This window comes from Cannabis sativa, chromosome 9 (assembly GCF_029168945.1).
Source record: "Cannabis sativa cultivar Pink pepper isolate KNU-18-1 chromosome 9, ASM2916894v1, whole genome shotgun sequence".
Classification (NCBI taxonomy): Eukaryota; Viridiplantae; Streptophyta; class Magnoliopsida; order Rosales; family Cannabaceae; genus Cannabis; species Cannabis sativa.
This window is the reverse complement of record NC_083609.1, coordinates 20,895,974-20,923,751: the sequence shown is the minus strand read 5'-3', so window position 1 is coordinate 20,923,751 and position 27,778 is coordinate 20,895,974. Positions and strand designations below refer to the sequence as shown.

Here is a 27,778-nt window from a genome sequence, read left to right as displayed (position 1 = left end):
TTGGATGTTGGATTGGATCAGTTCTATTCATTGGTTGTATTTCATATATATTTATTGGTTTAATTTGGGTTTATTCAATATTGTAGATCAAGTATTTTTTGGATTAGATTGGATCCATTCAATATTTTAGGTCCAATATTGTATGGATTGGACTGGATTCATCCAATCCGAGAAAAAAAGAATAAAATTTTAATATTAATTTTTATATATACATATATATATTTTACGTGTAACATTATAAAAACTAATTACTTATTCAAATTAAATAAAAATACTAATTAGTTCGATTGGATGTTGGATGTTAGATGTATTGAATTTTCGGACACCCAATCTAACATCCGATTAGATCTAATTGGATACTCAAAAATAACATCCAATCTAATCTGATCATAATTGGATATCCAATGTTTGACGGTCGGTTGTAATTGGATTGATCGGTTGTCATTAGATTAGATCGATTTATATGTGTGAGATAAAATAAAAAGTAGAGTGTGGTGATCTATTGTAATAAAAATAAAGTAGAAAAGTTGATGTTAGTGCTTGAATATCAAATCAAATGAGGATGCTCTTTTCTTTTGTTGTTTTAGTATATATTTTTTCATAGTATCATTTAAAATTTTGATGCTCTGCAACTTTTATATCACTTAAGTTTATTTTGTACATGATTATGTTGATTGTGATATTTTCAGGTTTTGTGAATCACAGGTGGAATGAATTTTGGTTCAAGGTTGTATCCGTAGTTAAATTTTATTGTTTTGGACAATAATTTTTTTTAAGTAAAGGAATCCCTTGATGATCCTTCTGTAGTTTCGATTAGTTACAGTGATTCTGAACAAATAAAATAAAAAAAATAAGAAGATTGAATGAGAATACAATAAACATAGAGTTTCCTAACACTCCGCAAAATTAAATATAGTTCAGTAAATTGGATGGACCATGCAGGTACTTATTTTCCATAACCATTCCCATCATATGCATTGATTTTGTTTTTATTCTCATTTACCTTTTTAATTTGTCAATTAATTATTCAGAATAATTTAATACAATTATATATGTAATTTATTTGTTTTGTAATCATCCGTACACTGATCAAGAAGGTAGATCATGATATAGAGAAAAATGAAATAGGAGTAACTACAATTCGTGATCATATTTATTATATAGCAATAACTAGGGCGTGCATGCAGATTACAAAAGTACTATGTAATTTGACAAAGTATTAAATAAAAGAAAAGAACTACTTATATTTACTAGGCTATAGTTACTTACCACTAGATAGAAATACTTATATTTACTAGGCTATAGGTACTTACCACTAGATAGAAATATCACATATATGTTATATTATGATCATTGTTATTAGGCACTAGTAGTGCTTAACACCTCTAGATATGTCGCATTGCAATTAACTAGTGATACTCCCTAAAAATTATTACATTAAATTATAAGAGACCTGATACTTAATTTGATCAATAGCGATATTGACACATAGAAGGGTGCTAGCTAGGTACCACTGGTTCCTTTTTAGCATTTCTCTTAGGAGGCATTTGGAATGAAGTGTTCAAAAATAATTTGCTTATAGAGAATATTATGAAGGAGAATATGATTGTAGAATAATGAGTAAACTGTGTTTGGTTATGTAGGGTAATATGTAAGTATATTCATGTTAATTGAATTACACTGTTTGGTTAAGTACATGAATCTTATATATTATTTTAAAAAATAAAAATAAAAATATTTTTTTGTTATATATGTTTAATGTTAATTATACATAAAAGGTAATTATTAATTAAAGAAATATATTTATTAATTAGTAAATATTACATTTTATTGTATTTTTTATTAATTAAAATAAATTTTTATATATTTTATCGTTATTTATTTTTGTTCGCTATGTCATTTATGTACACCATCCACATAAAATTTATGTATAATGCATATGCATATGTTATTGCTAATAACATAAAAATAACTCAATTAAAAATAAAAAATCAATCTGACAGATTAATTAAATATATATCATAATATTTTTTTTATAATAATCAAAATATTAATGGTATTTAAATTTATTTATTAGTTGAAAAATAGTATTCAAATTAATATAATAGAAGGAAATAATTTAATCCCATAATTTTTTAAGTTATCAACATTACCCTCTTCAAAGGTAGTTATATTACTAAAGGAATAACATTGTAAGGTTAAATACTCAAAACAAACAAGATAATATTTTACATTACCATTTCCTTGTTAGCATTAACCCATTCCAAATAGCCCCTTATATTACTTATGACTAAGAGTCAATATTTTGTAGTATGGAGTTTCTTGTTAAGTGTGTAAAAATGTGTTATATATATTTTAATTTAAAATTCTTATAGGAGTTATAGTTGTTGGAAAATGAGTTTTATACTCATTTTATTGAGTCCATAATATTTATAGGAGATTATGAGTTAGAAATTCAATTTGTGATATCCTAAATATTATATAAAGAAGTCTAAGACACTGACGCACCACATAGAACCGAGAGAGGGCAATCGCCCCCTAAAAAAGGGAGAAAATTGTTCATGTATTTTGTTAGTTACAATACTGACATGGTATTAGCTTTTGTGTAAGCTATTTTACATTTATCTTTAAGGTTAAGAATTCTAATCCTAATAATAGCATTTTTATTTGTTAATATTTAATGTTCACTTTTTAGATCTCTAAAAAAAATTTTAAGCCAATATTTTATTGTTATTTTTTTTGTATATTAAACTATATTTAATACTATAAAAATATTTGTTTGTATCAATTTTTAACGTGTTATATCATGTAGAAAATAAAGTACAACTCTTTTTTACTAAAAAAAAGTACGCCCTCCCTCAACTAAAATTCTCGGCCTGCCATTGGTGTAAGGTGTTCATATTGAGATGATGAAGTTTTCTATCAACAAGCACTTGCATGAAAATACAAAGCTTGATAATTCCTAAAGTTATTTTCTAGAGAATTCTATTAGTGCTTAGGGATAGGAAGAAATAAGCTTTTGGACAAATGTGATAATACCTTTGTTATACCCGAAATTTAGTTGGCACTTCAGAGGATGACACACGTCAACCTTAGAGAATACGAATCAACAAACATAATGGCAATTATATTAAAGGATATTAAAATAGAATAACTCATTAAATGCGGGATCGATAGAGCATATTTATAGCTCACTGACTGTAAAGTCTCAAGCGAGATAAGGATATACAAACTATTGCTCATGCATTGATGAGAAACTATTCTGCGTCAGAAGACACAATCATAAGGATGGCATCAGTAATATAAAGGGAGGCACCAACCTCGCTACGTATAAAAAGGTGGTGACAAGACATGTTGACTGTTAGAGCACTTAGCGTATAATATATATTATACAAACTAAGCATAACAGTTGAACAAATCTGAACAACGAATAGCGATCCATCTCGCTATAGGAAGGCATACTCATGGTACCTTCACTAATCAGCTATAGATATCTTTCAATGAGATCCACTGCTTCGTCGAGTCTGCTCTCTCAGATAGAATCTGACATTCAAATGATGTTGACTGCTGAAGTTCACCTTGTTACCAAGAACTGCGTTTGTCAGATAGAGGTTTATGTCTTCAATAGCAGAAACGACGGGATTCAGATTATCAACCTCAGAAAGACATGGGAAAAGCTTCAGCTCGCTGTTAGGGTTATTATTGCTATCTCAGTGAGATGACCTAGCGAGATACACTTTGTAGCGTATCTAAATCCACGTAAGCATTGACCCAATAAAAGTGGATAAATCACAGCTGTGTGATGTTCAAATAATAATCGCATTCATTTTACGTGGGACGTAATAAAATCCCATAATTTCAGGGAAATATTATTGTGGGATATGATTCTGATTGTAATTAACTTCCTCCCTATGTAACTATAAATAGGGGCAAAATCAACTGAAAAAGGGGTGGAAAATCCTTGAGAGAAAGACCCTAGTTTGTATAAGAGAAATCTAATAAGATAGACTCGTGGACTATGCAGAATTTTAACTGCAAAACCACGTAAAAAACTTGGTGTGATCTTTGCATTACTCTTCTTATTTTTATTTTATATTATTCCTAACCTATCACGAAAATAGACTTATATCGTCAACAAAAATCTGTGTTAACAGTTTGGTGCTCTCATTGAGAGCCTACGTGAAAAAAGCTCAGAAAAAACCCTCCTAAGAAAAAGAAAAATCTTTCTCCATGGCTGATAACAGAGAAAATGCTGATACTCACCCTGAAGAGACTACTTATCGTCGTGGAAAAGAGCCAATGGGCTCATGGAGGCCTCCCAATTCACGATCTACACGGTCCACTCGTTCAAGAAGGACCCAACATGGCCAAAATACACTGTCCACACGTTCAAGAAGGACCATAGTGAGGGTGGCCAGAACCCAGAATTAGGGAATGAAGACCCCAATATAAGTGTTGGTGGTGCTCAACCCATGGAATATGATGATGATGGTGCCTATGATCTCACGAGATACGTGCCTGTTGTCGAGTTGGAAAATTGCCATCTCAGGCACCGCCTAGAGGAGGCAAACTGACGAAATACTTAGTTGGAACGAGAGGCAGCCGCGACAGGGGCAGCAAAGGAAAACAACGTAAAAAACCAACTTGACCCTGGTGTGAGGAGACCGCGAGGTAGATCTCGCGGTTCACGAACCAGGAGGTAGGAGACGGCTCAGGAGAATCCTCAGAACGCTCAGGAAGAATAACCTTGGGAAACTGAGTGTCCCCCTGAGAATGAACAATCAAATGACCAACCAAAGCCTTCTCATAAAAATGAGGACAGAAGGCGACCCGGGACCAGGGAATAAGAAATCCCCTGTGAGAACGAGGGAAATCCTAGGTTTCAACTTGGGACAGGTGGGTTGCCGCCGAGGCATTGTCAACGTCCTTCCCGAACTAACATGGAAGGGGTATGTACAAACCCCAGCAGGGAGCATACAACAACCCATACCGAAGGGAGAAGGCCGGGACGTGATGAGGCGAGTGCCAGCTCGAGACGCACAAGAACCCATAGTGGATCAACGTGAGGAGGGGAAAGAACTCATCGCAATACTGATCGAGAGAGTACATGCACAAGTAGAACTGAAAGTTACTCAAGGACAAGATCCATGAGTAGGACAAGATCCATGAGTAGGACGAGATCCATGAGTAGGACGAGGTCTGTTAGTAACTATAACCAGCAACAACCGAATCTCCGTAATCACTTGAACCAGAAAAAACCTGACCTTCGCCATCAACTCGGTCAAAAGCAAGAGGATCCTATCCAATTGCGAATTGATGAGTCAGAGGACAAATTCAGGAGGTATCAAGTCGGGGAATGTGGAAAGTAGTCTAAATACGACTCAGACGAGGAACTTGAGCCTTTCCATCCAGACATTATGAATGCTGAATTCCCTTAGGGATTCAAGAACCCTCACGTCTTGTCATATGATGGGATCCGGTCTCGCATTTAAATAATTTTAATACCATCATGCGAGCCAACAATGTTACGAATAATTTATGCTATATTTTATTCCCCACTTTACTAGTTGGAGCAGCGAGCAGCTGGTTCAATAAATTTACCCATTATTCAATCACCTCTTGGGAACAGTTGTCTAAGGACTTTAAAAAATAGTTCCAGGCAGCAAGGGATAGGCGACCTGAGGCATCCTCACCCACTAGCATAAAGCAACAGCTGAGCGAGATGCTAAAGCCTACTTAAGTCATTTTAGCATAGCTGCTGCGAGGGTGAGAAATCTAGACGATGGTACCCAGCTTATACTCTCTAAGCAGGGATGACGCCTGATCTCTCCACTACTGGAGGCGAGCTATGGGATGACTTGCAATGTCGCCCAGTGGAAAACATCAGTGAGTTCAATGAAAGAGCTCAAGTGTTTGTTTGAAAAGAGGAAGCAAGAAAAGAGATGAAGTTGTTAAAGATTGGATTGGGAGGTAAATCCAGCACTGTCTCAACAAGCATCGTCTTGACCAAGGCTAATAATGCAGGAGCCTCTAGTTCAAAGATGAAAGATAACTCTAAGGAGTCAGCCAAGGAAAAGAAAAAGAAGCACGAAAAGTGCGTGCCAATCTACACTGTTTATACCAAGCTTAATGAAACTCAGGAAAACATCTATCTCGCACATAAGCACAGAGTCACATTTTGTAAACCTAAGCCCATGAGGCATGCGAGGCATAAGAGAGATGCAACCAAATTTTGTAAGTATCACAAGGACATTAGGCATACGACAGAGGAGTGTCGTCAACTGAAAGACGAGATAGAGAGTCTTATCGCGCGAGGTTACTTCCGGCAATATGTGAAAAGACAAGGCAATAGACAAAACCAGCCAAATTCACCCAATAACCCAGGAAACCAAGGATTACAACCTCCTCCTCTTGAAGGAGAGGATATTCTGATTATCTCGGGAAGGCCACATATTGTAGGGGAAAGTAACAATGCCCAAAAGAAATATGTAAAGGAAGTGAAAAACAAGCAGTCTATTTTTGCTTTGGAACCTTCTAAGAAAACTAAGACTGAAGAACCTCCGATTGCATTATCGGAGGAAGATGAAAAACACGTGAGATATCCTCACCTCGATCCATTGGTAATTACCATCCAGCTCGCCAATAAAAGGATAAAAAGGGTGCTGGTAGACAACGGAAGTTCAGTGAACATCCTTTATAAGGACACACTGAGGAAAATGGGACTTGAAAAAGCCAAATTAAAACCTTGCATGGTAAATCTGTGTGGATTTACAGGCGACAATGTTGCCAGTCAAGGAATAATCGAGCTCACATTAATATTGGGTGAAGCACCTTTATCCACCACTATAATGCAAGACTTTTTAGTTGTCGACTTGCCATCAGCTTACAACATGCTGCTGGGTACCAACTTTAATTGGACTAGGGACAGTTAGTTCAATTAAGCACTTATTTCTAAAGTTTCAAACACCGATAGGTGTGGGAGTAGTGCGAGGTGACCAAATGCTGGCTCGCGAATGCTACCGCGTAGAGCTGCAAAACAGAAAGGCCGGTCACCAGCTAATGGTAGTCTTGGCTGAGAAAGGCGAGAAGAAAGATGAGGATCTTGATCCACAGATTCAAGATGAAAGGAATTTATTAAAACCGATTGAGGAATTGGAAGAAGTTGTTCTAGACCCAAGGAATCTCACAAAGTGTGTGTTCATTGGAAAGAATCTAGATGAACAATTGAAATAGCAACTAATAAGCTTTTTGAGGGTGAACCAGGATCAATTCGCCTGGAGCCACGGAGATATGATAGGGATCAACCCTGAGATTATTTACCACCACTTAAATGCCGACACAAATTACCCAACCAAGAGACAAAAGAGACGATCCTTGGATTCCGAGAGACAAGGGGCACTCAAGCAGGAAGTGGATAGGTTGTTGGTTAACGAATTTATACGCGAGGACTTTTATCCCTTATGGATATCCAATCCTGTTCTCCTCCCAAAACCAAATGGAACTTGGAGAACTTCTATTGACTTTTCAGATTTGAATAAGGTTTGTCCAAAGGATTGCTTCCTACTGCCAAGGATTGACCAATTAGTTGATGCATCTGCTGGACACAAGCTTATGTCGTTCATGGATGCATACTCTGGATATAACCAGATAAAAATGCATGTCCCTGATCAGGAACATACAAACTTCGTAACCAACATGGGACTTTATTGCTATAAAGTCATGCCGTTTGGTTTGAAAAATATTGGGTAAACATATCAACGACTTGTGAATGAAATGTTTGCGAGATAAATTGGAAGAAACATGGAAGTCTACGTCGATGATATGTTGGTGAAGTCGATAAAGAGTGGAGATCATACTACAGACCTCGCGGAGTGCTTTGAGATATTAAAAAAGTACAATATGAAGCTTAATCCGAAAAAGTGTTTCTTTGGAGTTTTCTTAGGAAAGTTTCTGGGATTCATAGTTAACGCGAGGGGACTTGAAGCAAACCCTGAGAAGATCAAGGCTTTGATAAATATGCCATCACCAACCAAACCAAAGGAAGTTCAGGCCTTAACAGGAAGAATGGCTGCACTTAACAGGTTCATTTTGAAGCCAACTGATAAGTGCCTACTATTTTTTAATGTATTGTGAGGCAACAAAAAATTTGAGTGGACAGAAGAGTGAGAAGAGGCCTTTAAGAGCATAAAAAGGCATTTGTCAACTGATAAGTACAGGTAAAAATAATATCATTATTGTAAGAATTTTAATTTTTTTAACCCTACACCAACAAAAACCAATTATCAGTATCTAAGGTCAATTATGACCTTTCTCTTGTCTAAGTTTTACTTAGACACAAATGGCAACAATAAGAACAAAACGACCACATACAACTGTGTTGTTTAACACACTGACTAAGAGACTTTTCAAGAAGAGTCTCGAAGTCCAAACACACAAAACACAACACTTACAAATCACTTTACTCAGCCTTCAAAACCCTAGCAGAGCAAGTTCTTGAGCACACAACAAAGATTAAGAATTAAAGGAGTAAATAAAGAAAGGGAGAGAAAACACCATAAATTATCTTAGAGTTCACTACATCTCTGGGAAGCTCGTCTCAGAGATTTGGCTTGAGTTTCCACTATTGGAGCTTCCTATCACAAGAATCGATCAGGTAAGACTTGATTACTTCATCTTTTGCAGCTTTTCTTCTCTTAAACTTCTAGATCTAACTCCATTTTCTTGGTGCGTGTACTCTCTTCCTTCAACCTCCTCACCATGAGAGTTTTACTCTCTGCCTGGACCCTTTCTCTTTGGATCTTGGAGCTGAAGTTTCAACACAAGGTTTTCTTTTTCTGTCTTTGATTATACAATAAATTTCTTCTTCTTTGTATCTTATTTATAGAGTAGTAGTAAGAGCTGATCGAGCTGGAAGTTAGTTACAATTCAGTTAACTAATTTCTGGTTCTAGTCTTGTAGAGGCAAAGCCACTAGGTTTAATTCTTGTTCTGTTATTTTTAATGTTGTATGCTGATGTCGATGCTTGTATAAGAATCAGTTATAAGTGGAATTTACTCAATAATTATTTTGTGAATAATGATGTGAGTTTGATATTTTGTGTTGTTGAGAAACTAAGAATGTCAAATACAATTTTTTAATGATCTCAAAATGATATTTTAAAAAGTATATTAAGTTGTCTTCAAAATATCATAGTGAACATAATTAATTTTATTGACTTTGATATAATTTTGGGTTACTCTCAATGAGGAGATAATTTTAAAATAACAAGTGAAAATATTCTCACTATTTTAAGACTAGTGATGTGAGTTTAATATTTTAGTTTTGTTGAGAAAACTATGAATGTCAAATGGAATTTTCTAATCTCAAAGAGACATTTTAGAAAATATATTAAGTTGTCTATATAATATTGAGATTATTTAAATAACTAATGGTGAAAAAGTAATTCTTATATAAATTTCACTTTTTATTTTAATTGAGACATTCAAATTATGAGTTTTGGAAATATTTCAAGAGAGTTATTTTTCAAGTTTTTGTGTTAATTTTTAAGCAAATAAAGAGAAAAGTAAAAATAAAATAGTTTTTTATATTGACATATTGAGATTATGAGTACATTATTATCTATGTTGAGAATAAAATAAAATAAAGTGATTTAATTATAAAGTGATAAAATTTTACCTTATGGTAGAAATGTGGAGTTGAGATTTGAGTTTAATAATTTTTTTTTTTTTTGAGAAATTGTTGATTAAATTGTGTTATTTTGAATTAAATTTCTAATTCAATTTGGCTATGTGCATTGAGAAATTTTAACTGAGTGAAAATAATTTCAAGAAGGTTATTGAAAAGGATATAAAGACAAAAAGCTATATTTTAAATCAAGATACAAAAATATTATCTGGATAGTTAAATGTGAAAGTATATGGGTAGACAAAGAATTTTGCATAGAAATATGCAACTTTGGCTATCTAAATATACAATAGGTACTCTTTTAAGTAGCTTTAGTTCAGTCATAAGTCATTTTAGCCAAATAGATGTTAGGTTTTATGCCCTAAATAAAACTCCATTTCAATGTAATCTATTTTATTCAACATCAATAAAGAAACAGAAGTATTTTTCATTCATTTGTGTATGTTTTGGTTCACTTTATCAATTGCTTGTCTATTAGATTTATAAATTCATCTTAAACCCTTTTCACATACTTAATCATGTTTATTGTGCTGTCATCACATTGGAAAGTAAACATAACTATGTGAATAAAGTTTCCTAGATTTATCAGACACAGGGTTTTACTGATATGATAATCTACAACAAGAGTTTACTTGTATTTGGAGAAATACTATGTTCTTTCCAGAACATTAGTTAAAGTAAAGCTCAGGTTGGATGCATGGAGTATGCATCGGAAGGGACCGATATTGAACTTTGACTTAGATTTAATTAAACTTACCGTAGAATCTATTCAAGTCAATATCGCCAAGTTGATCCTAGATCAAATGATCTTAATCCTGTTATGATTAGGCTCAATCTTGAAAGGCTATTCGTGTTCTTTGATTTGTTAGTTAAGCCTACTTTTAGGTCAGGGTGATACGTACATTTTGGGAACACGGTAGTGCAATTGAGTGGGAGCGCTAGCATAAACATGGAATCTATAGCTTCTATCTGGCGAATAGTAAGCAAAGGATGATCTCCTTCGAGCTTGACCAAACGAAAATAAATGGTGGAGATCTCATTTCACATAAGCTGAAATATCATTTATACGTGGTCAAGTGTTTTAAGGATAAAATACATAGTAGGGTGTTACGGTAATCTAATCCCTTTACTGTGTAGATCATTCATATAGAGGATCATTGATCAAATTAGGATTATAACAATGGATAACTAATGATGTGTCTATATGGTGGAACATATAGAGCATTCTATATACTGAGAGTGCAATTCTAAGTTCTATGCGTGGATTCAACGAAGAATTAATAAGTTAGTGAATTTTAGTGCTAAATTCTTGATCTACTTATTGGAAGCTCGGTTATATAGACCCATGGTCCCCGCACTAGTTGAGATAATATTGTTTGTAAGACTCATGTAATTGATTTTGATTAATCAATTATAATTCACAAATTAGACTATGTCTATTTGTAAAATTTTCACTAAGTAAGGGCGAAATTGTAAAGAAAGAGTTAATAGGGGCATATTTGTTAATTATGATACTTTGTATGGTTCAATTAATAAATATGATAAATGACAATATTATTTAATAATTATTTATAATTATTAAATAGTTAGAATTGGCATTTAAATGGTTGAATTAGGAAATTGGTATTTTTCAGAAAATCAGATACAAAAGGTGTTAAAATTGCAAAATTGCAAAAAGCAAGGCCCAATCCACTAAGCCATGGCCGACCACCTTTGTAGGCTTTTTAAGTTGATATTTTCATTATTTTAATGCCAAATAATTCAAACCTAACCCTTTGGAATGCTATAAATAGATAGTGAAGGCTTCAGGAAAATTACACTTTCTGAATCAGAAAAACCTGAGCCTCCTCTCTCTTCCCTAGCCGCCACTCACTCTCTCTTTTTTTCCTTTGATTTTCAAACTTACCTTAGTGATTAGAGTAGTGCCCACACACATCAAGCAATACCTCAATCATAGTAAGGAAGATTGTGAAGAAAGATCATCAGCAAAGGAGATTCAGCATCAAGGATTCAGAGAAAGAGATCCAGGTTCAGATCTTGATAATACTCTGCTATAGAAAGGATACAAGGGTTAGAGATCTGAACGGAAGGAGTCATTTAATTCCGCTGCACCAAATGTAAGGTTTCTTAAACTTTATATGTGTTTAATTTATCGTTTTAGAAAGTTCTTATTTAGGATGTTAATAAACATACTTGTGAGTAGATCTAAGATCTTGGTAAAATAATTTCCAACAACTGGTATCAGAGCCAGGTTAATTAATTTACTTGCAAGAAATTTGGACTTTAAAACGATTGTTTGTTTGTTTTTGGATGGTATCATGTTGTATTGAGTGTTATTTGATGATTGATTGATGTTTGTGAATTTTCGTGGAAAATAATTGCGATTCTGTTTCTGGAATTATTTTTATTGGATAGTATGGAAAAAATTAAGCAAGTTACTTTTTTACAGAACTCAATTTCGATTTAATTTGAATTAATTATGATTTTTTGAAGATTCGAAAAAATCGGGGCTGTGCTGAAATTTTCCTGCGATCGCGAAAACTGTCCGTACAGCTCACAATTTTTTCGTTTTTCTTCGTTTTTTCATGGAATTAACTTCCGATTTTTTGTGTAGTTCTGTATTTATACTATTACTATTCCTAATTCACTTCTAATTATCTTTTTGAATTAATTTAATATTTTTTAAATTTAATTCAAGATATTAGTGTAATTTGAATTTGAAAATAGTTAATATCTATCTTTTTGCTTAATAATCTATCTTATTTTAAAATTTGATTATATCTTATCTTATTTTTAAATTTAAGGTCAGTTTTAAAATATTTTAAATTAAATTTTTTTTTAATAATTTGACCTTATTTAAATTAAAATAAGATAATTATAATCATGTAATTTTTAAATGATATAAGATATTTTGCTAATTTTTTTAAATTTTGTTATTTTATTTATTTAAATTACATTTAAAATTTGAAAAATATATTTATTTATCTTTTCTAATTTTTTATTTAATTTTATTTATAAAATAACATTTAAAATTTAAAAGTAGTTAGCAAATTTTTTTTGAAATGATATTTAGGTTGGTTGAAACCTAATTTTTCAAAATTGTAGGTTTAATTTTAAATTTAAATATTTAATTAAATTTCGATTTTTTTTTTAATTTTTCAAATTTTTTTAAATTTTCGAAAAAATTTATTTTATTTAATTAATTATTTTCGAAAATAATTATTTAATTTAAAATTAAATAAATCCTACATCCAACTATCCAACTAACCTTGTTGCAGTAGTATGTGTTTTAGCTTATGTGTAAGTTTTCAAAACCTATTATTACTTGATTGCAAATAGCCATGGTTACTTTTTGCCAGATCTAATGATTTGATGGCTCCCTTGGTCAAGATAATAATTTGTAACAGGTATATTTACAATCTTCTTTCATCTGTGTATGACCTAGCAACATGATATGATCCATCCAAAGTGTGCCTGTGTGAGCCTATGTGTTTAATTTTATTATAGATGCATATAGGTTGTTGTTGCTAAAATAAATTATCATAGTTCTTGATAGAATTTATTTAGGCCCATTTAGTTATTGGGCCTATTCAATTAATAACAGTTGTTCATTTTAAGGTTAAATTCCTCTCTTTTGGGCCTTGTGTGAGAGTTGGGAGCCATAGAAGTGGGTACGACATACTGAACCCAGCACCCCCTCACATGAACCACCCCAATTGTGAAGGCCCATTTGCCTGATTTGAATGACTGTACTAGGTTAATTACACTAGTTTAACCTAATTAAAATTGATTAGCAACATAATTAATTTCATTTATTTTGAAATTAATTTAAGAAAATTATAGTTTAAAGAATTTTTTATTCTAAGCTAAACTATATGTATTTTCTTGTATTTAATTAAATATAGAATTATAACTATCTAGATTCTTTCTGAAGCTTAATTTAAATTTTTCATTAAATATTCCTATTTAAGTTGATATTTAGTTATCTACAACTAACCAACTTAAATCTGAATATCTTCTGGATTTAAAATTTCAAAAATTAAGTTGAGGAATTTTAGGCATTGGTTATTAAGATTCTTTAGATATTTTTTAAGTTAATATCTTTTCGAATATTAATTTAAAATGGAATATTTTAGATATTTTTTAGGTTAATATCTTTTTGAATATTAACTTAAAATAGAATATCTTCAAATTAAGTGGTTACAACTTAATTTTAAATTTAATTTAATCTGATTTGAAAGATATTTAAGTTGATTTTTTAGATTCTTCTAAAACAACTTAAGCGAGATATTTTCAAATTTGTTCCATTTAAATATTCGAATTTATTTTTTGAATTTAAATAATAATTAAAAATTAATTAAAGTTGATTTTTTATTTAAACCAACTTTGATTTGTAATTTTTCATTATTATTTTATGGAACTTGTTCCATTTATTATTCGATTTTTTTTTTGAATTTAATTAATAATTGAAAATTAATTAAAGTTGATTTTTTATTTAAATCAACTTTGATTTGTAATTTTTCATTATTATATTATGGAACTTGTTCGATATTTATTTGAATTTATTTTTCAAATTAAATAATACTTGAAAATTAATTAAAGTTGATTTTTTATTTAAACCAACTTTAATTTCTAATTTTTCATTATTATAATATCGAATATTATGATTATACAAAATACATATATATAATTTTATTTTAAATAATGAGCTTTTAATCAAAAGATATTCGATCTCCATTGTTGGTCTTACAATAGTTAAACTTTTTCAATATAACCTCGAGACGCTAGACTTCGTCCCCCTATGGATGGTTATTCGTTGAACACTTTTAACACCGTAAGATTTCATTTGATAAGTGTTTTGTGAGTTTTCGTCTCTATTTAGACTCTCCCCTACGGTGACTACTTAGAGATAAACTCATAAAACATGAAACAATGGTGGAAGCTCATAAAATGAGAATAACCTTGACTCTCGCCTATCGAGACAACGTTGGATTCTCATTTTGATCGAATAAAAGGTTGCTAAAATGTTTAATTTTAGATGAGCTGACAACTCTATTCAACTAATGTTATCTTTGACTCTCGCCTACCGAGACACTGTATTTCATTATGTTGGAAACCTTGGAAAATAAACTATGTTAGATTTAGTATTTCTATAACATATGTAATTACTTGTTAGTTTCTGAACTTGTGTATGAATTTTGAACCAAAACCTTACTTCTGTTTTATTGATGTGTTGTAGTGTCTATAATCCCCTTCTCATTCCACTCCTAGTTAATATCTTAGCAATTGAACTTGAAGTTATAAACTCCTTGTCAGAGTAATACTTCACATATGCTCATGATGGACTTTAAATTCCAGAAAGCAGGTAAGCTGGGAATTGTTCACTCTGAAGAGCAAATAGTTCATAACTCCATAAATCCTACTACTTCAAGCTTAGTTGAGAAGATAAGAGAAAGTGATTCCACTTCCTCAAGTTATACTTCACAACAAAATGAACTAGCAAGAACAACAATTAACAAACGAATAAGCAGTAATGCTTTAGTCTTCGAATCATGTGTGTTAGAGAATGATAAATCCATTTGGATTCTTGATTCTGGGTCTACAAACCATGTAAGTTGTTCATTGCAATTGCTTGAGAATTGGAATTATTTGAAATCCGGAGAGTTGAAACTTAAAGTTGGTAATGGCGAAATGATTTCGGTTAGAGCTAGAGGAAAAACCAAACTCAAGTTTCAAAACAAAAATTTGGAATTAGACAATGTCTTATACATTCCAAATTTTAGTAGAAACTTGGTTTCTGTTTCATGCTTACAATTGCAACAATACAAATTAGATTTTTCGGATTCTGGTTCTACCATTTCTCGAAATGACATTCAGATTTGTGTTGCATCCATTGAACAGGGGCTTTATGTTCTTAGACCAGAAACACCATTTGCCCTACATAACGAACTTTTTTAAAGTAGCTAAACCTAGAAACCACAAAAAGCAAAAGATCGTTGATGATAATGAAACATATCTATGGCATTTACGTTTAGGTCATATAGGCTTTGATAGACTCAATAGGCTAACCAAAGACGGTCCATTAAAAAATGTCGTCTTAGGTGAACTGCCAGTATGCGAGTCTTGCCTAGAAGGAAAAATGACTAAACGTTCTTTGTCTGCAAAGGGAGAGCGTGCCAAACAACCCCTAGGGTTAGTGCATTCCGATGTCTGCGGACCTTTGAATGTCAAAGCCCGAGGTGGTTATGAGTACTTTGTCACTTTCATTGATGATTACTCTAGATATGGACATATTTACCTTATGCATAAGAAATCTGAAACATTTGCAAAGTTTCAAGAATTTCATGCTTTGGCCCAAAACCAATTAGGTAAATCATTAAAGATCTTGCGAACTGATAGGGGTGGAGAATATATGGATATGCAGTTCAAAGATCATTCAATTGAACCTGGAATTGAATCCTAATTAACCGCCCCTAGCACTCCACAACAAAATGGAGTTGCAGACGGAATCGCACGCTTTTGGAAATGGTTAGGTCTATGCTTAGTTTTTCAACTCCACCTACGTCCTTCTGGGGATATTCAATTCAGATGGCAACCGACATTTTAAATGTTGTTCCATCTAAATCAATCCTTAAGACACCTTTAGAACTTTGGAATGGTCGTACACCTAGTTTACGCCATTACAGAATCTGGGGGTGCCCTGCTCATGTCTTAAGAAAGAAAGACGGCAAACTTGAGTCACGAACTGAAGTTTGCATGTTTGTCGGTAATTCTAAAGAGACTAGGGGTGGACTATTTTATAGTCGCAAGGATGATAAAGTGTTTGTTTCTACAAATGCCACTTTCCTTGAAGATGACTATATTAAGAATTTCAAATCACAAAGTAAAGTAGCGTTGGAGGAAATGCTTTCAGATATAAGTCCTTCCAATGTTCCGTTCTCTTCCACACGTGAAGAGGACAATCCCACTCCCTCAGTTGAACAAACTGAGAAATCTACTACTAAAGTTTCTGTTTAGAAGACAACCGTACCTCGTCGTAGTGGGAGGGTTTCAACAAAACCTGCTCGTTATGGCTTGGATGGTGAAATCAATATGGTCGTAGGTGACAGTATTGATGACGATCCATTAACCTATAAACAGGCAATGGCTAGTCCGCAACGGAAACGATGGTCAGCCGGCATGGATTCAGAAATGGATTCCATGAAAAAGAACAAAGTCTGGGAATATGTATGTTACGCTAATTTTTAGCCTAGGTTTCGGATCTATTTTATGTGCGTTTTTTGCTGTGTTGGGACGGAATTACGCTTGTTTTCTATGTTTTCAGGTTCTTTGGAATAAAAGAGGTCTCGGGGGCAGAAATTCAATAAAAGACGAGCCGAGCCAAGGAAAAACACAATTTCTGAAGTTTTGTGCACATCTGGCCGCGGCTAGACACAGCTTGGCCGCGGCTAGAACACCAAACGAATGAAGAAAAAAATATGCTCCAGTCGCCACGCCGAGAGGAAGCTTCGCCGCGGCCATAAACTCCTTACAGAACCGTGTATTTTCAACACCAATCTGGCCGCGGCGACACCATATCTGGCCGCAGCGAGATCCCGTACGGACCAGGGGCAATTTCGTCCATCGAACCCAAAATTTTAGTTATAAATAGAAAACTGCGATTGGAAGTCAGGGTAAGCAATTTGGAACCCTAAAATACAGCAGAGAGCGGCAGGAAGAGCATAGAGATTCAAGTGAAGATCCAGAATTCATCCACCAACAGTTCTTTTCTTTATTCCTCTTTAATTTCTTTATGTTGAATATTGCTTTAGGAATGGTTATGGATTCGTTTCTGAACTAAATTTCCCATTTAGGGAGGATGATGATTGTTGTTTAATGTTTTGCCTAGTTAATGTTTAATTACCATTCCTCCATTCTTGTTTGTGAAATTATCTTAATTTGTGTTTAATTTCATGTTTAAGATTGATCACCTTGTGCATGCTTTATGATCTCAATTCGAAATCTGAAAAGTGAGAATTGAGAATGCTAAAATTGGGATAATCGATGTTCTATGTGAAACGAAAGTATTTACATGACTTATGTGACGAGTAGATTATTACTTAATGCTGATTTCATGTTAGTTTAATTAAGGAATTAATTAGATAACATGTGATTTAGAATCTAGAAGATCTGAAAAGAGCTAGGTTATTTCATAATCTGTCATTCACTTCAAGAATAGGATAGTAATTAAGCATTAACGATTTGGGTAAACAACAACAGGATTCTCCTCCCTATCTTCTCATCTTGCTTAAACTTTAGCTGTGTTTTACGTTTTCTGAATTACTTTACTGTTCTTAAATTATAATTGTTTTCGATATTGCCAAATAGAATTATAAGTATAGTTTAGTGGTATTTAATCCAATTCCCTGTGGGATTGACCTCACCTGTGTGAGTTTTACTACTTGATTGCGTATACTTGCGTAGTGTTTAAATATCGCAACAAGTTTTTGGCGCCGTTGCCGGGGAATTATTTAAAGATTAATATTACATAAAATTATACTAACTTCTACTTTGGTATATTTTCTCTTGCTGATTTTCTAACCTTTTTCTTGTAATATTTTCTTGATCTATTTCAGGAATCCTAAGTGTATGCGCCGTCAAGGACAAGCAGTCATATTACCAGTTGATCCTGAAATCGAGAAAACTTGCAGGAGGAATCGAAAGAACAAGAGGCAAGAAAGAGTTTCAGTAACTGCTGAAACATCAGAAATCATGGCTGCCAATGTGAACAATAATGCTGGAAACAATGGGGGTAATAACGGTAATAATGGAGGCGTCGTGGAAGATCAAGCTAATGGCCGTAGCTTGAGAGATTACATTCTCCCTACTCTGACGGGAGTGCAGTCATGTATCAGGCCACCGGTAGTGGATGCAAACAACTTTGAGATTAAACCTGCCATCCTTCAAATGGTGCAGTCTTCAGTTCAGTTTGGTGGCCTCCCTTCTGAAGATCCTAATCTGCATCTCTCTAACTTCATGGAACTTTGTGAAACTTTTAAAGTTAATGGAGTTAGCGATGATGCCATTCGACTGAGACTGTTTCCATTCTCGCTCAGAGAACGAGCCAAGAGTTGGTTGAACTCCTTGCCACCCAATTCTATTGCCACCTGGAATGATCTGGCAACAAAATTCTTGTCAAAGTTCTTTCCTCTAGCCAAGTCTGCAAAGCTGAGAGGAGAAATCAATAACTTCTGCCAACAAGATAATGAATCTCTCCATGAGGCTTGGGACAGGTTTAAAGATCTAATCAGGAAATGTCCTCATCAAGGTATAGAGAAGTGGATGCTGGTTCACAACTTCTACAACGGGTTGGTTGGTAATACTAGAACTCTAATAGATGCAGCAGCGGGCGGAGCTTTTATGAGAAAGAGTGCTAACGAGGCGTATGATCTATTGGAGGAGATGACTCTAAACAATCAGCAGTGGCCAACTGAAAGGAGTCAATCTAAGAATGTAGCTAGTGTGTTAGAAGTTGATGCCATCACAAAGTTAACAGCTCAGGTTGAGGCATTGACAAAAATAATTGCAGGGCAAGCTAAACAAGCCCAAATTGTGTGTGAGTTATGTGGAGGAAGTCATCATTTTTCGGAGTGTCAAGCAGATGTGGATGATTTGCCAATGGATGAAGCTAAGGCCATTGGAAATTTTTCACAGAACAACAACAACAACAATTATGGGTTCAATCAGGGTAACAACCGAAGAAACAGTGGGTTCTATCAGCAACGGAATCAGAACCAACAGTTTAATCAACAACAAGCCTCTGGTGGAAATTCTAGTTTGCAAACAGATTTACTGCTTCAATTTATGACTGAAACTAGATCTTCAATTAAAGACCTGCAGACTCAGATGGGCCAGCTAGCAACTCAGGTAGCAACCCGCCCTCAAGGAAATTTGCCTAGCACAACTGAAGTTAATCCCAAAGAAAACTGCAAAGCAATTACCCTGAGGAGCGGTAAGAAGTATGATGGGCCTGAGTTACCACAACCAGTTGAGGTAGATGAAGAGATAAAAGCTCAACCAGTGCAAACACCAACACCAACAGCAGAGAAGGCTACTGACAGCCCAACACTACCACAACAGTCTCCACCTATTAGCATTGATCATCATGTGAAAATACCCTATCCTCAGAGGCTCAGAAAGTCAAGCTTAGACAAGCAGTTCACCAAGTTTCTAGAAGTCTTCAAAAGACTTCACATTAACATTCCCTTTGCTGAAGCTTTAGAGCAGATGCCAAGTTATGTGAAGTTTATGAAGGAAATTTTGTCAAAGAAGAGGAAGATGGAGGATTATGAGACAGTGGCTCTAACTGAAGAGTGCAGCGCTATTCTACAGAAGAAACTCCCTCCAAAACTCAGAGATCCAGGGAGCTTCACTATTCCTTGTAATATTGGAAAAATTGAAGGAATAAATGCACTATGTGATTTGGGAGCCAGTATAAACTTAATGCCTTTGTCAGTGTTTAAAAGACTGCAGCTGGGGGAAGCAAAGCCAACCACGGTAACTCTCCAATTGGCGGATCGATCACTAGCTCATCCTAGAGGAGTCATTGAGGATGTGTTAGTTAAAGTTGACAAGTTCATCTTTCCAGCTGATTTCATTGTTATGGAAGAAGACAACAATGTTCCTATCATCCTGTGGAGACCCTTTTTGGCAACAGGGAAAGCACTAATTGATGTTCAGAAAGGAGAGTTAAAGCTGAGGGTACAAGGAGATGAAGTTGTATTTAATGTACTCAAAGCAATGACTTACCCTACGGCTAGTGACAATTGTTTTGCAATTGATGTGGTGGACCAGTTGGTGGAGACAAAGACGCATATTGAAGACCCTCTTAATCTGACTTTGGTACAAGGGGAGGTGGTGGAACAAGACGGTAAGGAAGCTTATGAGTATGCTATGTGGCTCGACTCTTATGGACCGTTGAATAGAAGATACTATGAAGAGTTAGGAGTCATACCAACAAAGCCTACCCCATCTACTGAAAAGCCTCCTCAACTAGAGTTAAAAGTCCTACCGGATCATCTCAGGTATGAATATTTGGGAGAAAATAAGACACTTCCTGTCATTGTGGCATCTTCCCTATCTCCTGTAGAGACAGACAAGCTATTACGGGTTCTAAGGAAGCATAAGAAAGCCATTGGATGGACTTTAGCAGATATTAAAGGGATCAGCCCCTCAACTGTAATGCACAGAATCTTAATGGAGGAAGGAGTGAAGCCTACCATCGATGCACAACGAAGATTAAATCCACCAATGAAGGAGGTTGTCAGAAAAGAAGTCTTAAAGTGGTTAGATGCCGGGGTAGCGTATCCTATTTCAGACAGTAAATGGGTAAGTCCAGTCCAGGTTGTTCCAAAGAAAGGAGGGATGACGGTGGTGAAGAATGAAAAGAATGAACTCATCCCAACCAGAACTGTCACAGGATGGAGAATTTGCATAGACTACCGGAAACTCAACAAAGCCACAAGAAAAGATCACTTTCCACTCCCATTCATTGACCAGATGTTAGACAAGTTGGCAGGCCAAGAGTACTACTGTTTCCTTGATGGGTACTCAGGGTATCACCAAATAGCTATAGCACCGGAAGATCAAGAGAAAATGACATTCACATGTCCATATGGTACTTTTGCTTTTCGACGAATGCCATTTGGGCTGTGTAATGCTCCAGCAACATTTCAGAGGTGTATGATGGCCATATTTTCAGATCTAATAGAAAAATGCATTGAGGTGTTCATGGATGATTTTTCAGTGTTTGGTTCATCGTTTGACCAATGTTTAAGCAACTTGGAATTAGTTTTAACAAGGCGTGAAGATTCTAATTTGGTGTTGAACTGGGAAAATTGCCATTTCATGGTTACGGAAGGAATAGTGCTGGGGCATAAAATCTCGAAAGAAGGTATTGAGGTTGACAGAGCCAAAGTATCTACAATTGAGAACTTGCCTCCTCCAGTTTCAGTTAAGGGAGTTCGAAGCTTTTTGGGTCATGCCGGGTTCTACAGAAGATTTATCAAAGACTTCTCCAAAGTTGCCAAACCTCTATCTAATCTTCTCGCTAGTGGAGTACCTTTTGAATTTGGGAAAGATTGTCTTGAAGCATTCCAGATTCTCAAGGATAAGTTAATCTCAGCACCGATCGTGACTACACCAAACTGGGAATTACCTTTTGAAATCATGTGTGATGCAAGTGATTATGCGATTGGAGCAGTGTTGGAACAATGGGTTGACAAGGTATTCAGAACTATTTACTATGCAAGCAAGACCTTGAATGATGCCCAACTGAATTACGCTACTACAGAAAAAGAGATGCTGGCTATAGTGTTTGCATGTGACAAATTTCGACCCTACTTGATTGGAAATAAAGTGATAGTGTATACAGATCATTCAGCAATCAAGTACTTGATGACTAAGAAGGATGCCAAACCAAGACTAATTCGATGGGTTCTTCTTTTGCAAGAATTTGATCTAGAAATAAAAGATAAGAAGGGTACTGAGAATTTGGTAGCAGATCACTTGTCAAGACTAGAACTGGAAGAAAGTCAGAATACGAAAGAGGTACAAATAAATGAACAATTTCCCGATGAACAACTCTTTAGTGTGAGGGAAAGCCTAATGGTACCATGGTATGCTGACTATGTTAACTTCTTGGCTGCCAATATCACTCCTCCTGAGCTCTCTCGACAACAACTAAAGAAATTCTTCTCTGAGGTGAGACATTACTACTGGGAAGAGCCAATCCTCTACAAGCACTGTGCAGATCAGATAATAAGAAGATGTGTGCCTGAAGAGGAGATGTACTCTATTCTCAATCACTGTCATGCTCTACCATGTGGGGGACACTTCAGTGGAACTAGAACAGCTGCCAAGGTGTTGCAAAGCGGATTCTTTTGGCCAACACTTTTCAAAGATGCTAGTACTTTTGTGAAGGCATGTGATCGTTGTCAGCGTACAGGAAACATCTCAAGGAGAAACGAGATGCCTTTAACAGGAATTTTGGAAGTAGAATTGTTTGATGTATGGGGGATAGACTTTATGGGTCCTTTTCCTTAATCATTTAGCAATCTATACATTTTACTAGCTGTGGATTACGTATCAAAATGGGTGGAAGCTGCAGCAACACCAGCTAATGATGGAAAAACAGTTCTTCGGTTCCTTCAAAAGAATATATTCACGCGGTTTGGAACTCCCCGAGCAATCATAAGCGATGAAGGGAGTCACTTCTGCAACAAACAGTTCGAAGCACTCCTTTCGAAATATGGTGTTCGTCATAGAACTGCTCTCCCTTATCATCCGCAAAGTAATGGCCAAGCTGAGATTTCTAACCGGGAAATAAAGACGATTCTGGAGAAAACGGTGCAGAGATCAAGGAAAGATTGGTCAAGAAAATTGGATGACGCATTGTGGGCCTATAGAACAGCGTTCAAAACGCCAATCGGGATGTCACCATATCGGTTGGTGTTTGGAAAGGCTTGTCATTTACCGGTGGAGTTAGAACACAAAGCTTATTGGGCAATGAAAACTCTGAACATGGATTTAAAGGCTGCTGGGCAGAAAAGACTATTACAGCTGGATGAGTTGGAGGAATTTCGAAACGAAGCTTATGAGAACGCTAAGATTTACAAGGAAAGAACTAAGAGGTGGCATGACCAAAATTTAGTCAGAAAGGAGTTTCAACCTGGGCAACAAGTTCTACTCTTGAACTCAAGACTAAAGTTGTTTCCTGGTAAATTAAAGTCAAGGTGGCCCAATTGAACACACTTGTCACGAGGATGAATATCGGTGTGGACGATCCTAATTATTTTGCCATGCCACCCCTCTTCAACCCTTATGACCAGCCACCGCCACCAAACCCCTTCTAAGGGGCTCAGGTAAGTTTCTCTCACCCTGGTTTATTTTCACACATTGGGGACAATGTGCATTTTTAGTTTGGGGGGAGAGACTTAAATTTCTCCACAATTTATTTGTTTTCGTTTATTAGTTTTTAGTTTTTTTTAAGTCGTGTGTTGATAGCTAAATGGAAAGATTGATTGAACCACTGTTATACACTTGTGCAATGGATTTAAACATAACTGTGTGCTTGACTTGCAATTGTTTGAATTAAGATGGATGTGTGTTAGGAAGTGGTTCATGTAGATATAAAACATTTGTTCTTGACGCATATCACTTCTGTTCTATTTGGTTTGTGGAATGATTGACTGTACATGAAATAGAATTTGTTTGACATACTCTCTTGAAGCGAAATCCTTGATGATTTTTTTTGTTTGGAAAGTGATTTAGGCAAGTTTTTTTTTTTGGAACGATTGAGCCTTTCAAGCCTACCTAAAAATTTTACCATAGTATACCCAAAGTTGAGCCTTAGCCTGTTTTAAAAATTTTCACCACTTAACTAAGCTGAATTCGTTATCTTTAACTCTTTTCACTCTGAACATACCTTATTATGCCATGAGCCTTTAAGCAAGTTTGGGGGGATAAAGTGTTGTAAGTGGAGAAACAAAGTGTATGAGTGAGTGATTGAAAATCAATATTGTGTGTTGTGCCTCCAGATAAATAGAAGAAAGAAAAAAAAAGAAAAGAAAATATGTGAAAATGTCTTCTTGAAGAAAAAAGCTAAGAAAAATATGAGGTACACACATAAAAAAAAAATCGCAATCTCTTACTACTGTTTTTGGGATATATGGAAGAAAAGAAAAAATAAATGTGGGGGCTTGCTTGGTTAATAGTGCTTATGGTATAGTGTAGCTTAAATGACTTGTCACCTACCCATGTACCTAAGCCACGTGATGATAACCGAAAAAGACCTATTGATTCCAAAGAGAAATTTGTCAACATTAGTGGAGAGAGGTATGTCATTCAAACTTATTGATCATGTGTTAGTGGAATGTCGGGAAATGTAGAACGGTTGTGATATGGACGGCAATTGCGATGTTTTATGTTTGTATGAATTACTTACTTGTAAATTGCACATCCAAATTAGTTCTTAGAATTGGCAAGTTGAAATTCTGGTTATTGATGGCTTGAAGTTGTGCAGGTGGTGGTAGCAGTTCAATCGTCGGAAAGTTTAGTTATCATTGTTTGTTTGTTTTTAGTTCGAGTCTTAGTTTACTCGGGGGCGAGTAAAGAGTCAGTTTGGGGGAATTTGTTAGGCTAATTTTTAGCCTAGGTTTCGGATCTATTTTATGTGCGTTTTTCGCTGTGTTGGGACGGAATTACGCTTGTTTTCTATGTTTTCAGGTTCTTTGGAATAAAAGAGGTCTCGAGGGCAGAAATTCAATAAAAGACGAGCCAAGCCAAGGAAAAACACAATTTCTGAAGTTTTGTGCACATCTGGCCGCGGCTAGACACAGCTTGGCCGCGGCTAGAACACCAAACGAATGAAGAAAAAATATGCTCCAGTCGCCGCGGCAAGAGGAAGCTTCGCCGCGGCCATAAACTCCTTACAGAACCGTGTATTTTCAATATCAATCTGGCCGCGGCGACACCATATTTGGCCGCGGCGAGATCCCGTACGGACCAGGGGCAATTTCGTCCATCGAACCCAAAATTTTAGTTATAAATAGAAAACTGCGATTGGAAGTCAGGGTAAGCAATTTGGAACCCTAAAATACAGCAGAGAGCGGCAGGAAGAGCATAGAGATTCAAGTGAAGATCCAGAATTCATCCACCAACAGTTCTTTTCTTTATTCCTCTTTAATTTCTTTATGTTGAATATTGCTTTAGGAATGGTTATGGATTCGTTTCTGAACTAAATTTCCCATTTAGGGAGGATGATGATTGTTGTTTAATGTTTTGCCTAGTTAATGTTTAATTACCATTCCTCCATTCTTGTTTGTGAAATTATCTTAATTTGTGTTTAATTTCATGTTTAAGATTGATCACCTTGTGCATGCTTTATGATCTCAATTCGAAATCTGAAAAGTGAGAATTGAGAATGCTAAAATTGGGATAATCGATGTTCTATGTGAAACGAAAGTATTTACATGACTTATGTGACGAGTAGATTATTACTTAATGCTGATTTCATGTTAGTTTAATTAAGGAATTAATTAGATAACATGTGATTTAGAATCTAGAAGATCTGAAAAGAGCTAGGTTATTTCATAATCTGTCATTCACTTCAAGAATAGGATAGTAATTAAGCATTAACGATTTGGGTAAACAACAACAGGATTCTCCTCCCTATCTTCTCATCTTGCTTAAACTTTAACTGTGTTTTACGTTTTCTGAATTACTTTACTGTTCTTAAATCATAATTTTTTTCGATATTGCCAAATAGAATTATAAGTATAGTTTAGTGGTATTTAATCCAATTCCCTGTGGGATCGACCTCACCTGTGTGAGTTTTACTACTTGATTGCGTATACTTGCGTAGTGTTTAAATATCGCAACAATGTAGACGCACCTGACGACTATCATCCGATAGGATGCAAGTGGGTTTACAAGAAGAAAAGAGGAGCTGGAGGCGAAGTCGAAACTTTTAAAGCTAGACTTGTAGCCAAGGGTTATACCCAAAGAGAAGGCGTGGACTATGAGGAAACTTTTAGTCCTGTTGCCATGCTCAAATCCATCCGAATTCTTCTCTCCATAGCTGCTGCTTTCGATTATGAAATCTGGCAAATGGATGTCAAGACTGCCTTCCTTAATGGGGTACTTGAAGAAACCATCTATATGGAGCAACCAGAAGGTTATGTTCTTCCTGGGCAGGAAAAGAAAGTTTGCAAGTTAAACAGGTCTATCTATGGACTTAAGCAAGCTTCTCGCTCATGGAACAAAAGGTTTGATGAAATCATCAAGACCTACGGCTTTCTTCAGAATGAAGATGAACCTTGTGTTCACCAACTCAAGGAAGACCAAATAGTAGTATTCCTGGTCCTTTATGTTGATGACATTTTGATCATTGGAAACAATGTCAAGAAAATGACTCACATCAAGGAATGGCTCAACACTCAATTCGATATGAAAGATTTGGGTGAAGCAGCCTATGTTCTTGGTATTCAGATTATCAGAAACCGGAAGAACAGATCTCTTGCTCTCTCTCAAACAACCCACATAGACAAAGTCTTAGAGAGATTCTCCATGAACAACACCAATGGGACAAACATGCCTTCTAGATATGGTATTCGTCTATCTAAGGAACAGTCTCTGACTGATCCTCAAGAGATAGAGGACATGGCGAAAATTCCCTATGCCTCTGCAGTTGGAAGTCTAATGTATGCAATGCTATGCACTAGACCAGACATCTGTTATGCTGTTGGAATCGTGAGCAGGTATCAGTCTAATCCAGGACAAGAACATTGGAATGCAATTAAGTATATTCTGAAATACTTAAAGAGTACAAGGAATCTTGTGTTAGTCTACAAGGGTGGTGCTTTAAATCCCATAGGCTACACTGATTCAGATTTCCAGGCAAGTCTTGAAGACAGGAAATCTACATCTGGGATGGTGTTTACTCTTGGGGGTGGAGCAGTGGTTTGGAGAAGTGCTAAACAAACCGCGATATCGGACTCAACTATGGAAGGCCGAATACATAGCGAAATTTCGAAGCTGCTAAAGAACTTGTCTGGCTAAGAAAGTTCTTCACCAGCATAGGTGTTGTTCCTGGAATGGAAAAGCCTCTGGTACTACTCTGTGATAACAATGGAGCGATAGCAAACAATAAAGAACCTCGAAGCCACAAGAGAAGCAAACACATTGAAAGGAAGTATCACATTATCAGAGAATACATGGCAAGAGGGGATGTACTAGTTGAGAAAGTTGACACAGAGGACAACCTAGCTGATCCATTTACCAAAGTCCTGGCCGTGAAAGCCTTTGAAAAGCACCGTCAGAATTTAGGATTAATTGATATGTACTAATTAGTTTTATATTAGTGCAAGTGGGAGTTTGTTAGGTTTTATGCCCTAAATAAAACTCCATTTCAATGTAATCTATTTTATTCAACATCAATAAAGAAACAGAAGTATTTTTCATTCATTTGTGTATGTTTTGGTTCACTTTATCAATTGCTTGTCTATTTGATTTATAAATTCATCTTAAACCCTTTTCACATACTTAATCATGTTTA

The 27,778-nt window shown here is 35.3% G+C and overlaps 1 protein-coding gene and 1 non-coding gene across 2 annotated transcripts; one reads left to right on the top strand and one right to left on the bottom strand.

Moving 5' to 3' along the window:
* The first annotated feature begins 5,942 nt into the window (after nucleotides 1–5,942).
* LOC133031290 (uncharacterized) lies at nucleotides 5,943–7,233 on the top strand. The gene is made up of 2 exons (XM_061104769.1): nucleotides 5,943–6,900; nucleotides 6,974–7,233. Exons 1-2 carry the CDS (start codon nucleotides 5,943–5,945, stop codon nucleotides 7,231–7,233), a joined length of 1,218 nt encoding a protein of 405 aa, XP_060960752.1.
* Nucleotides 7,234–18,888: 11,655 nt separating this feature from the next.
* LOC115724253 (small nucleolar RNA R71) lies at nucleotides 18,889–18,995 on the bottom strand. Its single transcript, XR_004013053.1, has one exon. It is a non-coding gene; the product is annotated as a small nucleolar RNA R71 (small nucleolar RNA).
* Between the last annotated feature and the right edge of the window lie 8,783 nt (nucleotides 18,996–27,778).